The sequence below is a fragment of the Vigna unguiculata genome, chromosome 5 (assembly GCF_004118075.2).
Source record: "Vigna unguiculata cultivar IT97K-499-35 chromosome 5, ASM411807v1, whole genome shotgun sequence".
Taxonomy (NCBI): domain Eukaryota; kingdom Viridiplantae; phylum Streptophyta; class Magnoliopsida; order Fabales; family Fabaceae; genus Vigna; species Vigna unguiculata.
The window spans coordinates 21291697-21305062 of NC_040283.1; the positions used below are offsets into that span (position 1 = coordinate 21291697).

The 13366-nt window shown below is 33.3% G+C and overlaps 2 protein-coding genes across 5 annotated transcripts; one reads left to right on the plus strand and one right to left on the minus strand.

Annotated features, from left to right (window-relative positions):
- The first annotated feature begins 620 nt into the window (after positions 1-620).
- On the plus strand, positions 621-4648 carry LOC114185369. Of its 2 annotated transcripts, none has more exons than XM_028073058.1 (3): positions 621-994; positions 3396-3466; positions 4000-4648. In XM_028073058.1, exons 1-3 carry the CDS (start codon positions 764-766, stop codon positions 4013-4015), a joined length of 318 nt encoding a protein of 105 aa, XP_027928859.1. In that variant the 5' UTR covers positions 621-763; the 3' UTR covers positions 4016-4648. The 2 variants fall into 2 exon arrangements, with proteins under 2 accessions (XP_027928859.1, XP_027928858.1); XM_028073057.1 differs by having other exon boundaries at positions 4039-4648.
- Positions 4649-5025: 377 nt separating this feature from the next.
- LOC114185368 lies at positions 5026-12350 on the minus strand. 3 transcript variants are annotated; one of them, XM_028073056.1, is made up of 6 exons: positions 12082-12350; positions 11869-11908; positions 10598-10938; positions 8436-8594; positions 8238-8346; positions 5026-5415 (listed from the first exon to the last, which is right to left on the minus strand). In XM_028073056.1, the coding sequence occupies exons 3-6, from the start codon at positions 10925-10927 to the stop codon at positions 5201-5203; spliced, it is 813 nt and encodes a 270-aa protein (XP_027928857.1). In that variant the 5' UTR covers positions 10928-10938; positions 11869-11908; positions 12082-12350; the 3' UTR covers positions 5026-5200. The 3 variants fall into 3 exon arrangements, with proteins under 3 accessions (XP_027928857.1, XP_027928856.1, XP_027928855.1); XM_028073055.1 differs by having other exon boundaries at positions 12015-12244; XM_028073054.1 differs by lacking the exons at positions 11869-11908; positions 12082-12350 and having other exon boundaries at positions 10598-11145.
- Between the last annotated feature and the right edge of the window lie 1016 nt (positions 12351-13366).

A 13366-nucleotide genomic window follows, 5' to 3' on the forward strand; every position in this document is an offset into this window, starting at 1 on the left:
CTCAACTTAGCTGCAGCTGCACTAACACACCTCAAAATATCCAAAGAACATTCATGCAACTAAAAAGCTATTATTAACATGTTTTTGTACATGATGCTCAATAAACCCAATTATAGGAAATCCCAATTAAATCAAGATTTAAGCACATAAATTCAATTAAAATACCCAAAATTAAACATTAAATGAGGGAAAAAAAATACCCACTCATCACCTTCTCAAAGATAATGATGCAGGAAATAAAGCCAGTGAATCCTTGGTTCTTGAAGAGGTTTCTGTTGCAGGCCAAATCCCTAATTACAAGGTTTTCCCAAATTTCTACTCCCTAATTTTAAAATTTTAATACAAATTTCTTCACCTCACTTATGTCAATTGTACAATGCTTCGTTATTTACTTAAACGTATACTGAAAAACTAAATTAAACACAAATAACAAAAAATACAAATCATTTAAAATGTTTGAAAAAAAATAACCAACACCAACACACAATATAAAAATAATATAAAAATAGGACCAAATAAATATTTAAATCTTTAAAATATTAAAATATGTCATCTTTTATGTATTACCTATAAGCATATAGTTAAGTATTTTCAAATAAAAAAAGAAAATGAACAAGACAAAACATTTTACCTTCTAACGTCCCTTTTGCTAGTGGTGAAAAATTCTAAGCTCTGCATGTTCCTCTCTGAAGGGAGATAGAAAAAGAAATCCTTGCCGGTGATTGAGTAAAGTAAATTGTAAACCTGAGAATCGGAAGAGAAGATGGAGATGGAGGAAATCACTGGCGGTGGCAACAACAGTGAGACTGAGATCCAATGGTGGTGGGGTGTGGCCGCCGCTGCTCAAATGGGTTTGGGTATGCGTTCCTTCGCCAAAGGGTACGCAGGCGATTCGCGCTTCATGCCTCTCAAAGCCTTCACTGTCGCCTCCCTCTTCGTCGGCAGCGCCGCCTCCGCCTCCGTCCTCCTCCTCCAAGCAAACGGGATCAACGGGGTATTGCTGTCACTATCATTCCATTTTCTGTTTTCTGACTATCTCGCTTTATGTTTCATGTTTGTGCTCTCTTTAGGGATCACCACTTTGTTTTGGGCGGAGGGATGATGGACAAATCTTTGTTCCATTGAATTTGAAAGAGGGTTTGATGCTTGTGGAGTGTGGTGGGTGAGGATGGAAATGTAATTTTTTTAGTGCGAATAGAAATTGACGGGGTTATGCGATTAGGTGGTTCTGGGGCGTGAATTCTAAAATGGGTTTGGTTTGTTTTTTGTTTATTGATTTCTAGTGATGACAAAAAGTTTTGCTTCTGAGCAATTTAGATTAACAAGGGAGAGAGGGTCACATTAGTTCCAAAGTTTTGTGATTTGTGTTAGGCAGTGGAATTCTAGTTGTGAGTGACAGGTCGATGAAGGGTTTGTTACTTGCAGACTGAAGTTGGATGTGAATGAAATGCCTTCTTTGTGGGAAAATCTGTGTTATCATGTAATTTTCACAGTGAACTGTGAAGTGGGTTTTGGTTTGTTTATACGTTGAAACGTTAGGTTCTTGGGCAGTGCAAGTTATGAAGAAGTTTGAGCTTGAAAGAGGATAGTAGTGTATACACTGCTGTTAGAGTTGGAAGAAAGAAACTGTCGTGTTTTAGTTATTTTGAGGTGGAACTGGAATAAGTTACTGATTTTATTCGACTGTAAGTAACTATTGTATTTAGATCATTGACCAAAGAGAAACCATTTTTAACTACAGCGAAAAGCCTTAAATATGTTTTTCCTATGATTAATGTTTGGCAGCACTGATTAAATCATGTCAGTGCATTGTTCTCCCATGGCTTTCATGAAAATCTAGATATGATAATCCGTCCCAGGCAGCTCTTGTTTGATTTGTTTGATTCTTGAGTAACATAAGTTACAAAATTACTGACAAATGGTATGTTTTTTAAATTAATCTGCAAAATGAATAAGATGCTTGTTGTTGGTGTAGTTGAATAGTGAATAATTGAGGCCAAATCAAATTTATGTTGATCTTTTTGTGCAAACTGCATAGTTTGTGTGGTTGAACATTAAAGAGAGAAGTACTTTTAGTAAACATGACTGTCATTATGACTAGTTTCAAATGAGATCAAATTACATATTAATTCTAAATGAATCTCTACATTATTTAAAATGATGGTATCAGATATATTTTTGTTCTTTGTGTTCCTTAGGTTGTTAAACAATGGAGAAAGAAGCACCAATATGCTGTCCTTGGTATTTTTGGTCAAATTGTTCCTTGACTTAAACATTGTGTAGACGTAACAAACTTGAAGTTAAAGCTAGTTTTTTCTGTGCTGTGCTTTTAACATGAAAGTATTGAGTGTTGAACATGTTAGGAATGAGAGGTGAGTACTGAGAAAAAATCAGAGGAGGTAGGTTAATGATATCCATTCACACATACACCTGAGGTCAAGGTGGAATTATCTTAACCAGGATCATGTTTTTCCTATGTAGAGTTTTTGATGTATTGTATTGAAATGCAAAAAAGGGTGCACTATAAATTGCATAATGGTCGTGAAAAAGTACCAATTGTTTAGTTACATATAAGCTAGGGGTCACTTACAGATTCTTCATTCACATGACAAAGTTATGCATTTGGTGCATGGCAAAAGTTGTAAACTTGTTTGTGTTCTTTAGCCTCCGCATTTAGCTCATTGTTTTTAAGTTTATTCCATAGTTCTGTTTAAAAATCATGTTAATTTGGGTCAATTAATTGGTTTATTTTCTCATAATAATATAAAATAAATTGAAATTGGGTTCAAATTAGTTGATTAATTCTTTGCCTTGTATTTCCTCTCGATTGCTTTGTTATTTTCCTTTGCTTTTTGTTTTGTATTTTTGTTCTAACTTTCATGGTATTACATAGATGTGATGTTCCATCTTCTGTAGCATCAATCAGTATTTCTATTATCCCTTTATCGTTTGTAAACCCTATGTAGTACAGAAATCTCTATACTAGTAATTGGTAGTTTGGCACCTTTTCCCTCTTGGCGCTTAAGTACAAACTCAATAATCCTTACTTGGCTATTTGAAATGTATGATACTACGGATGGTCATGATTGATACAAAAGAAATTAAATTGGGAGTTATATCGTAAGACAGTTTTTTTGTGTTTTTACTCACTATTACCATATCTTATTTTAAGGTGGTTTTGTTGTTAGAAACATGAAATAGAGGATGGAAAAATGACTTGTGCAATGTTTTTTGTTAACTTGTGATAAATGTCAAGAGAACTATTGATGTTCTTTTCACTTGACTGTGTGATCTAGTTCCCTTTTTCTGTGAATAATATGTCTGTTGTTTATCATTCTCAGATGCTTTATATGTAAACGTGACTATTTTCTCCAACTTTATAATATCACATATAGGTGGAAGATCTCATGGAAGCAGGCGCCAATTTAAGAGCAAAACTTGGGTTGCCACCACGTACTCAGAATAAGTAAGCATATGTTTTTAGTTTGTACGACTAACCTATATCTCCAATCTGAATACTGTCGAATAAACGTTCTGCATAACAAGTGCAAAAGGAAGAAATATTAGTGTTTCTGTTGACTGGGTTAAAATTTGGAATTTGCTAACAAATGTTCTCAGGGTACTACTTATTACCGGATGAAATTAGATAGCATTAGATAAACCATAAAAGCATTTAATATCTTCAAATATCAGAAATCATTTACATTTTCTTATTAATTACAAGGATTTAATGAACGGTATTAAATGCTTTTAAGTCCGTTTTTATTGACATTTGTTAGCTAGACTCTTCAAATTTTATACAAATATGGAGTGAACTGTTAGGAGGGGGGCTATCTTCCACCAAAGTTATTTTAGTTTTTAGGGGTGGAAATGGAGTGATAAATTGCTTAACCTTGGGTTTGTATAGAGAATTTTACAATTGCAAAGTCTCTGTTGGCCTTCTATCATTAATACTGATTTGTTTTACGTACTTGTTCATGGGTTTTTAATAACTTGTAGGTCTTCTATGAAATAAAAGTAGCATATTTATTTGCGTAGGAAAATGGATGATTCGTGACAAAAAGCTCAGCCATATCTTGTACTCATATCTGGTGGTTTGATTCCTTGGTGGATACAAAAATTATAGTAAACGTTCATGGGATGGTAGATGTAAGGGGTGGAGGTTTTATGTGCAAATTAATAATCATATGCTTTTGCCCTCAGTTCTGCCCTCAGGTTTCGCAATACCTGGCCATTTGGTGCATCAACTATCCATTGTGTCATCTGTTATTTAGTTAGCTTTCAATGGAATATTGTGAGCACATTTTTTTGGCACAAATAATGGTACCATGATTTCATGAAATGGCATCTAACTTGCCCCCTCACTGAAAGAGAAAATGTTGTTTCTCATCCATTTTAGCTGTGGTACCGTTGTATCTACCAATTGATTTTCCGTTTGGTGTTCTTTTTGTCTTGAAAGAGTTTTCGGAGAATAACTTTACAGTGTAGAATTTCGGGTATCCTTTTGGAACTTTTCATGGGATTTATTTAAAATCATGAAATATAGCAACTGAATACTCAGAAAGTACTTCAAATAAATGTTCCATTTTGTGAATGAACAATATTTGGTTGGTGGGAGCAAGCAACGACATCCTGCCACTTTCATTTACATTTATGTATAAAACCTTGTGACTAGGATGAATATAACATATGTGCTAACTTGGAGAATAGGTGCTATGAAAGTAGAAAGCATTATTGTCTTGTACTATATAATTTGGTTAATTTTATATGCTTCTTATTACATTTGTGTCATCTTTGAACAAACAATTGTCTTTGCACTGCTAATTGGATGTCGCATTTGAAGCATTCAGCGGCTACTTTGATGAAAACCAATTAACGCTTTTGGTGTAATTACAACTTCCTTTTTAGTTTGGAATTAATTACGCCATTCATACCAAATAGTGTGTTGTTATGCATATTAGTGTTCTTGTTTCAATGTTTTAAAAATGATCCTTTGGAGTAAGAGCTTGAGAATAGAGACTAACATGCTCACACAAGTTTTATATTTCAGTAGTGATCATGAATCTTGCGATTCACAATACAATGCACGATTCAGATCATGGGGCTTTGTTTGGATTCAACTATCTTATTCTAATGTAGCATAGCATTTAGAGAGACATCAGGGTGAAAAGTATGAGGTTGCAGAGTTAAGTGAGAATGATCATGGGAAAGTTTGGTTGGTGGAGTTGTGGAAAGGTGGGAGGGAATAGCTTACGCCAGTTTTATCACTAGGAGTGAGTAAATCGAACTCTCCAAAGGTAAATGCGTGATCTTTGTTGAAAATAGGCCGTCTAAGTTCTACATATCCACAGTACTGCACCTCATTTATCTCAGCATCCTTTCTTAGTGAAGAAACTGCCACCTTAACACCTTCCCCTGCAAACAATTTTATTAAGTTATTTTTTCTTACTATTAGAGTAGCCCATGGTAAAAAGGGTAAAAAATAAATATAACCAAATTAAATTATCAAGAAATGTACATTTTTGCTTACCTCTATCATAAAAACTTTATTTATCAGTCCTATCCTGTTTGTACCATCTTTGAAATATACTCGTATTAAAATAGTGCCTACATAATTATTTAGTATTTTTTATTATAGATATTTAATAAATACGTAAATTTAGTTTTGATTGTAACTTTGTTATTCTTGAATTAAAATCATTTTAATTATGTATTTAAGAGTATGCTAACATGTCATACCGTTAAAATTATGATGTCAACCATGTCAATTCAAAAGTAATAGAATAACGGCTAGATCAAATTCACATATTTATTAATGTTAGTTATCAACATTACTGCAAGAATTTGGAAACAAATAATTTCACTTACCATTATCAAAAATCATGGTTATCAAACTTGCGAGTTAACTTGTTAACTCATACGAGTTTACATGTCTGGTCATGCCTTGTGAGTTAAGTTCCAATCAAACTCGATTTTCAAGTAGAATTGTTGGACGTGGAATGGTTGTGATCGTTCAAACTAGTGAGTTTTCAATGAGTTGGCGAGTATGAAAGGGGAAAAAAATTGAAAATTTGAAACGAGATTTAGAGAGGAAATCTTATCAGATTAGGGCTTCTTTTGATACGAGGTCCGTTTTCTTTAGTTCTTTGCAACTGCTTTCGAATCCATTGTATCAACGTCTCGCACTCCCTCATTCTTCAATTTTGTTGGTCAAGTTTCCTTCACGATCTCGTTTTGTGGCTGTTGCAACTTGTTTTGTGGTCGTCATGAACTGTTCTATGGTCGTCGCGACTCGTTATGTGGCCGTCATGACTCGTTCTATGGTTGTCAGGACTCGTTCTTTGGCTATCGCAGCCCTCTGTCGTCGCGCACTCTCACTGGTTTAGGGGTTGAAAAGCTTCGTTGCAACCCTTTATTGGCATTGTTTATGTAAGTGAAATTTATTTCACTTATTCCCCATTGTTTAGTATTTTTTTTCACAAAAAAATGTCCAAACATAGTACATGACACTATTTGATGATAAAGATAGTTGCAGAAGCTAAGCATGCTTCATTAAAGAGAAGAAAGTTAAATATCATTGATGAAGACGATGGAGAAAGTGAGAGTGTTGAAGGAGGACATAGGCTGTTTGGTTTTAAAGGAAAACAAACAATTGCCACTACTAGGAGTCCAAGAAACTATAAATCAAATGGTGAAAAAAAGATTGAAAGAAGAGGTTGATGCTTTGGTGGTTGAAGTCTTTTACACTAGTGCCATTCCTTTCAATGTAATTAGAATTTCAGAATTTGCAAAGATGTGTGAAATGATTGGTAAATATGGAGTTGGCTACAAACCACCATCTTATCAGGATATTAAAAGAAACTCTTAAAACAAGGTGTGAACAAAACAAATTTAATGCTTGAAGAATATAAGAAGGAATGGAAGGTAAATGGATGTACCATTATGTCTTGATGGTTGAAGAGACAAAAAAAGGCTTTCTATTTGCAACTTCTTAGTGAATAGTCCTATAGGGACAATTTTTCTTTATTCACTTGACACCTTAGACATTTCAAAACTAGTTGACAAAGTATTCAAGATGTTAGATGACATTGTTAAGTTTGTTGGAGAAGAAAATGTAGTTTAAGTTGTCACTGATAATGCTATAAATTTCAAGGTAGTAAGAGATTTGTTGATGCAGAAAAGGGAAAAATTGTATTGGACTCCATGTGCAGCACATTGCATTGATTTGATCTTTGAAGATTTTGAAAAGAATTTGAATGTCCATGAATTGACAATCAAGACGAGAAGAAAGATTACCAATTACATTTATGGAAGAACAATGTTGATTTCGTTGTTGAAAAAGTTCACTAAAGGTAGAGAAGGAACCGCTTGGTCATACAAAGAGAAAGAACCGTTTGCATCAGAAAAAGATGAATAATTTAGTTTATGTGATGTATAACTTGAAGTTGGAGAGTAGACAAATTCGAAAATTGTTGCTCTTCCATTCGATGACATTGAATCAAATGATGAATGGATAACTAAAGAGACAGATGATGTTGTTGAGATTGAGCAAGCTGGAGGTGAAAATGATATTCTAAATGTTCCCTTAGATGGAGCAACAATAGATCTAGTTCTAAATATTCTTGATATTGATAACATAACTTTTGATGTCAATGAGGATGCACAAGTTTCATCAGGGGAAGAGTTAGATGAAGATGATGATAGAGATGATGATGATGGAGATAATGATGTCATTAGAGGATTAGACATAAACATTTGACACTTGAATTTATATTTTACAATATTTGTATGAATTTATTTGTTTTGAGTACTTTTAAGTTATATAATTTTCGAGACTTATTTGAATTAAAATGTTATTTATATAAAATATATATTTTTCATGTGAAGTTAAACTCTTACGAGTTTACGAATTGAGTTTATTGGATTCTCTTATTTAAATTATCGAGTTTGACAATCTTACCAAAAATTATAACTATTTATCTTAATTAGTTAACGCTAAATATTTTTGTTGACATCTCGAAATCTTACCAAAAACTATAACTATTTATCTTAATTAGTTGACGCTAAATATTTTTGTTGACATCTCGAGTTCTTTATATATTTTTGTTCTTGTCACGTCATATATTATATAGACATACTTTTTTATTTTTATTTTTCTTTCCATATATAGATATAAAATAAAAGTTGAGTATCATAGAAAGACATTACGTTAAATAAAGAAGAATTGGGATGTTTACCATGTGTAATAAGGAGCAAGTTTTGAGTGGGGTATTTGTCTGCGAGGTCCTTAATTAAGTGCTTGTATCTTTCTCCTGCTTGGAACTCTGTTTCTCCCCATCGAGGAAACTGAAGTTTAGAAGGCAGAAAAAGTTTGAATATTAGCATGGATGGATGCATAGTTCGAAATTACGATATGATGTTGAACTCCAATGTACCTCTTTATACACCCTTTCAACATTTTTATCCACTACCTCAGCTGGCAGCATGGCTTCACACTCTGCTATATCAAACCTCAAGTTTCCATCTTTTGGAGCAACATTCGGACGAATAGCCTTGCTGTTCACCATTTCACACAATCCATACTCAACCGACACCTGCACTTTAAACAACATACATCTTTAATTCTTACAGTTACAACTTTACTTTTAACTAATGTTTTCTCTTTTTCATCTTTTATTTACATATTTTTGTGTTGGAACAAATTAACAGGTTCCAACATTCATCCAACACCTTTGTTATGAACGAGAGGTGTGTTGGCATTTCTGAAAATTTTAAAAAATAATCCAAGTATTATCAAGTATCGTAATGTAGATGCACATATACGATATCTGTATCGGATACAACATGTATCCGATATGTCCATATATTTATTTTGAAAATAATAAGATACGATACGTGATAGATAGATACACGATATATAAATATTAAAAAATGTACAATAATTCTTAACATAATCAATATATGATTGTTATTTTGTGCATTCAAATTAAAACTATATGTACTAAAGTTGTTAACATAAAAAATATAAATTATTGACATCATAAAAGGTATCACTAATGTTAAAGATCAATTTAGAGACTAATTATTTTTGTAGTCAATACCTTGTAGTTAATGTTAGTGACTAATTTAGAAATCAATTATTTTGGTAGTAAAAACTTTGGTAGCTAAAGTTAGTGACTAATAATTTAGAAACTAATTCATAATAAAAACTTTTTTAATTATCAATTTAGAGATCAATTATAATATTTTAAGACTATTTTAGTTGTCAATAATTTTTAGTTTTAAATTGATACTTAAATTGGTCATTGTATAAAGACATTATTTATTGTCACTAAAAGTGATCATTATTCAAAGATTTGGTAATAGTGTACTATGACTTTATAATTAGATGTTAGACATCGATATGTGTCGAACACAAATACATGACCCAATTCATATCATCACTATAACATCATAAAAGGTATTTTTTAAAATATATTTTAAATTAACTTCTCTATTATTTCGATATATGAAATATCTATAACAATATATAAAGATGATTCTCTCTTTTGTGTTCATATTTCAAAATTCCAATTTTACCTTTAAAATATAATTATTTATTAAATTTTTGAAAATTGACCCTTATGTTTACAAGTTTTTTATAAAATCGTCTATCTCTACTTCTTCTCTTTTTCCTTATTTATAAATTTTTATTCTCATCTTTTTTGATATATTTCATTTTATTTTTAATAAATATAATTTTATTTTATATATTAACTTAATAACATTATAATATTATTATCTACTAATATAATATTATGCATATGTAAAAAATACGTCCAGGCACGATAGCATATGTGTTTAGGCTAATTAGAAATAAATAAAAATCGAATGAACTAGTTACAAGTAGAGTTGTCAAAATGGGTTGGAACCCGCAAGCCAACCCGGGTCATCACGGGTTCGGCCGGGTTGGTTGAAATTTTTTCACAAATTTCAATACGGGTTGATTTTTGACTCGACTCATCTAGAACCTGGCTCATTCGAGTTGAACCCGTGATGAGCCGAGTTGACTCACTAGCCTGCAGATAAAAGGGTCACACAAGTGTTTTTTATTAAGTTGGGGTTTACATTTAGGTCATGTCAGGTTATTTTTTTTAACCAACACATAAATAATTTGTATTTTTTTATTTTGGTTTGTATTTGGATTGTATTAAAGTTTATTTAGATTTTAATTAGAATTATAATTTAGTTGACTGAAAAATAAATAAAAAAATTGTATTTTTTTAATTAAGTGAATCCGTGAACCAACCCGTTTAACCCGCTAACCCGTGGTAGGTTGGACCGAATTTAAATTTTTTTGACTCGCTAAAAGTTGAACCAGGTTGGGTTAACTTACTAAATCGTCAACCCGTAGTAGGTTGAGCTAGATTAAACCGATTATCCGTTTTGACATCTCTAATTACAAGAAAGTTGTCGGTGTAAAGCTTCAGACATTTGATATAAGTTTAATACTTTGTTTTAATCTCTATTATTAAAAAATATCAAACCACTTTTTCTCAATTTTTATTAACCATGTTAACAGTTAATAGAGCCACAAACTAAAATAAAACAATCTGACCTTGACTTCGGAAGGGTCAACTGAAACACCATCCCCGGTGGTGCTGCCACCCTTCTCTACAGTGGCGAGAGACTGGACGAGTTCCACGGCGGTCTGGAGGCAGCGGAGGAACGGCGAAACGAAGACCCGTCGGATCGGAAACCCGAGACTCTCCCGGAGCCTCCGGCCCGTTTCGAGCGCCCGCCGCCGGCCCGGTTCGGCTAACGGTGGATCCCACGGCCGCGCCGCCGTGGCGGCCCACGACGGTTCTAAGTTGTCGAAGCGCTCGCCGTGCCTCATTACGACAACGCTCTGGAACGAAACGGCACCGTGGTTTCCTATGGAACCCATTTTGACGGAAGCTGCAGAGATAGAACGTGTTTGCGTTTGGAAAATTGTAATAGAAATTGAGGATCGTGCTTCTTTTCTATGCACACTATTATAGACTGTGTTCATGAAAGTGCTTTCCAATTTCCTCAAATATTGTCTTATATGAGTTGGCATTTTTGCAGAAAAAAACACTTGAAAATGAATGAGAGTTTCATACATGCTTCTACCTACCTGCCCTTTCAATTTTTACCCTCCCACTTTTACTTTTTTATACATATTTATACACCCATTAATCTACATTATACACTAATACACTACTTAATAACAGTAATAATAATAATAGAGAAATGATTATCAAATAAGACACAGAGAGATAGAGTTTAATATATTATTAATCATAATACTACAATAAAATAAATTAATTGTTTGAATCTAATGGAACAAAAACATTCTGAAGTTTACAAAACAATATATAAAACATTAATGCAATTTAAAAAAGTTTAGAAATAATATTTGAAAGATTTTTCTATAAAATGACCTGTACATAAATTAAAGTAATTTAAAGAAAGATATTTTTAACTTTTTTTTTCTTTCTATTTTTCTCTCCTAAAAACTTTTAAGAAAATTCGTTAAAAGATACTACTAATACTAGTTTTTTTATCGTAAGTTAAAATTATCTATGTAGTTTGTTGAAAAGCAAATTTCTATAAAAAAATCAGTAAATAAGTTTTAAGAGTTACTCTGTTCTTCGAATCATATCCTTTTAATATAAAAAGCTTTGAATATATGACCTTTGTTTAAAAAAATGAATCTAGTTTTATCGGAGTGAAGGATGATATCATCAATTTCACTTCATTTGAAGTTTAAAATTTGTAATAATTTAAAACAATCCTACGTCATTCTCTATACGGTGTTTATAGCAATTGAACTTAAAAACTAAAATAAGATGAAGCTTAACATACTTGTAGACAGTGATCGAAAGCCAGCTACTTTATTATACACCTGCAACGTATAAAACATCTTGTAACTAAAAAGTGAAATGAAACATGCCTTACAGTGGGAAGAAAAAAAACATAAAGTTGATAATGCAGAAAGAAAATGTGAAGACCTTAGAATTTTTGTGCAGAATGGAAGGTAGGTTAGAGGTGGCAGAAAGAGAGAAAAGGTGAAGTAACCTTAACGAAGGCATGGAGATGAAGAAAGATGAGAACACAGGAAGATGAGAAATACAGAGAAAGAGAGAGCCTTTGAAGTGCTGAAACAAATGAGAACGTTAAATGCTGAAAATTTTGAAGGCGTGTGAATTTAAGAAGAAAAGGGTCGAAGACAGAAATCGAGGAAGGTTCGTGAAGTGCGTTTGTGATTGAAATTGTCAAGAAAATAGTGCTTCCTTTTGTGACAGTATTTTGGTGTTCAAACCCCAAAGTCACTTCATTGACTTTGATTCCTCTTATCTGCGCGTCTGCATCACTTTCAAATTAAGATTCATCAATGTTTTGTTTTCATTTGTCACTTTAATGGAAAATAATCAGATCTTATTACCGTTATAAATTAACGTTCAGTATCAATAATAAAAGGAAAGTAAGTCTTACAATTAACAAAAAAACTTCTCTTTTTAAGCACTCATAGGTTTCAGGTATGAGATTCAATTTTTAACTAAAAATATATTTAAATTAAAACATAAAAATTATGTGCGATTTAGTCCAAATATGAATCAAACTTGTAAGGCCCACTTTTTCCCGCCCTAATTTAAAAAGGGCTGCCCCATGTGAGTTGAGTCTAAGGGCTGGCCCAAAGAGAAAAACAGACCCTAAGTCTACCCTAATCCTAACCCTCTTACTCACTTTCAGAATCTGCCATTTTGCTCTAAGAGCTGCAGCCGTTACTCTGTTAGGGTTTGCTTTCCCGTCTCGGACCTGTTCGCTCGAAGCTCGTTTCTACTCAACGTAAGTTGCCTCTCAACTCATATTCTCCCTTTCTTAGTGTAATCTCGAGTGTTATCAGTGGAGTTTTCGTAGTGAATCCAATCCTAAGATCTGTTCCACTGTCTTCCAGTTCTAAGCCTTTTCCTAGAGCTGCTGTGTTTCGTGGTTGGTGTCGGAGTACTATGCTAGCTTATTCCAGGTAAGAGAAGTTAGAACCCTTTTCTGTTTCATGTGCTTGTCTGTTGTCTGGTTGGTGTTTTGTGATTCTTGAACTGGTATGCTACTCTGAATGCGGGGAAGGATTGGTAATATTGCATATGCGTAAAATATAACTGATACAGGTGCGGACATTGGCAAAGTCTGATAATCTCGTCCAAGCGAGCTTGTCTTGCCTAGGCAAGACTAGCAGAGGTTTCGCCCAGGATTCCTACGTGAGGGGTCGCTTAAGCGAAGAGTCCCCGTTTTGAGCGACATGCATTTTCGCTTAAGCGAGGAGGGCTCGCCTAAGCGAGACCCCGCAAGGAGCCACTGTTCC

Excerpts from the sequence above, each read along its gene's own strand:
- LOC114185368 (XM_028073054.1), bottom strand. The coding sequence starts at position 11,125 with ATGTATGAAACTCTCATTCATTTTCAAGTGTTTTTTTCTGCAAAAATG. Across the intron at positions 8,347-8,435 it reads TTGAAAGGGTGTATAAAGAG|TTTCCTCGATGGGGAGAAAC; the intron begins GTACATTGGAGT and ends TCTAAACTTCAG. Across the intron at positions 5,416-8,237 it reads CTTGCTCCTTATTACACATG|GGGAAGGTGTTAAGGTGGCA; the intron begins GTAAACATCCCA and ends AATTGTTTGCAG.
- LOC114185369 (XM_028073057.1), top strand. The coding sequence starts at position 764 with ATGGAGATGGAGGAAATCACTGGCGGTGGCAACAACAGTGAGACTGAG. Across the intron at positions 995-3,395 it reads AAGCAAACGGGATCAACGGG|GTGGAAGATCTCATGGAAGC; the intron begins GTATTGCTGTCA and ends TATCACATATAG.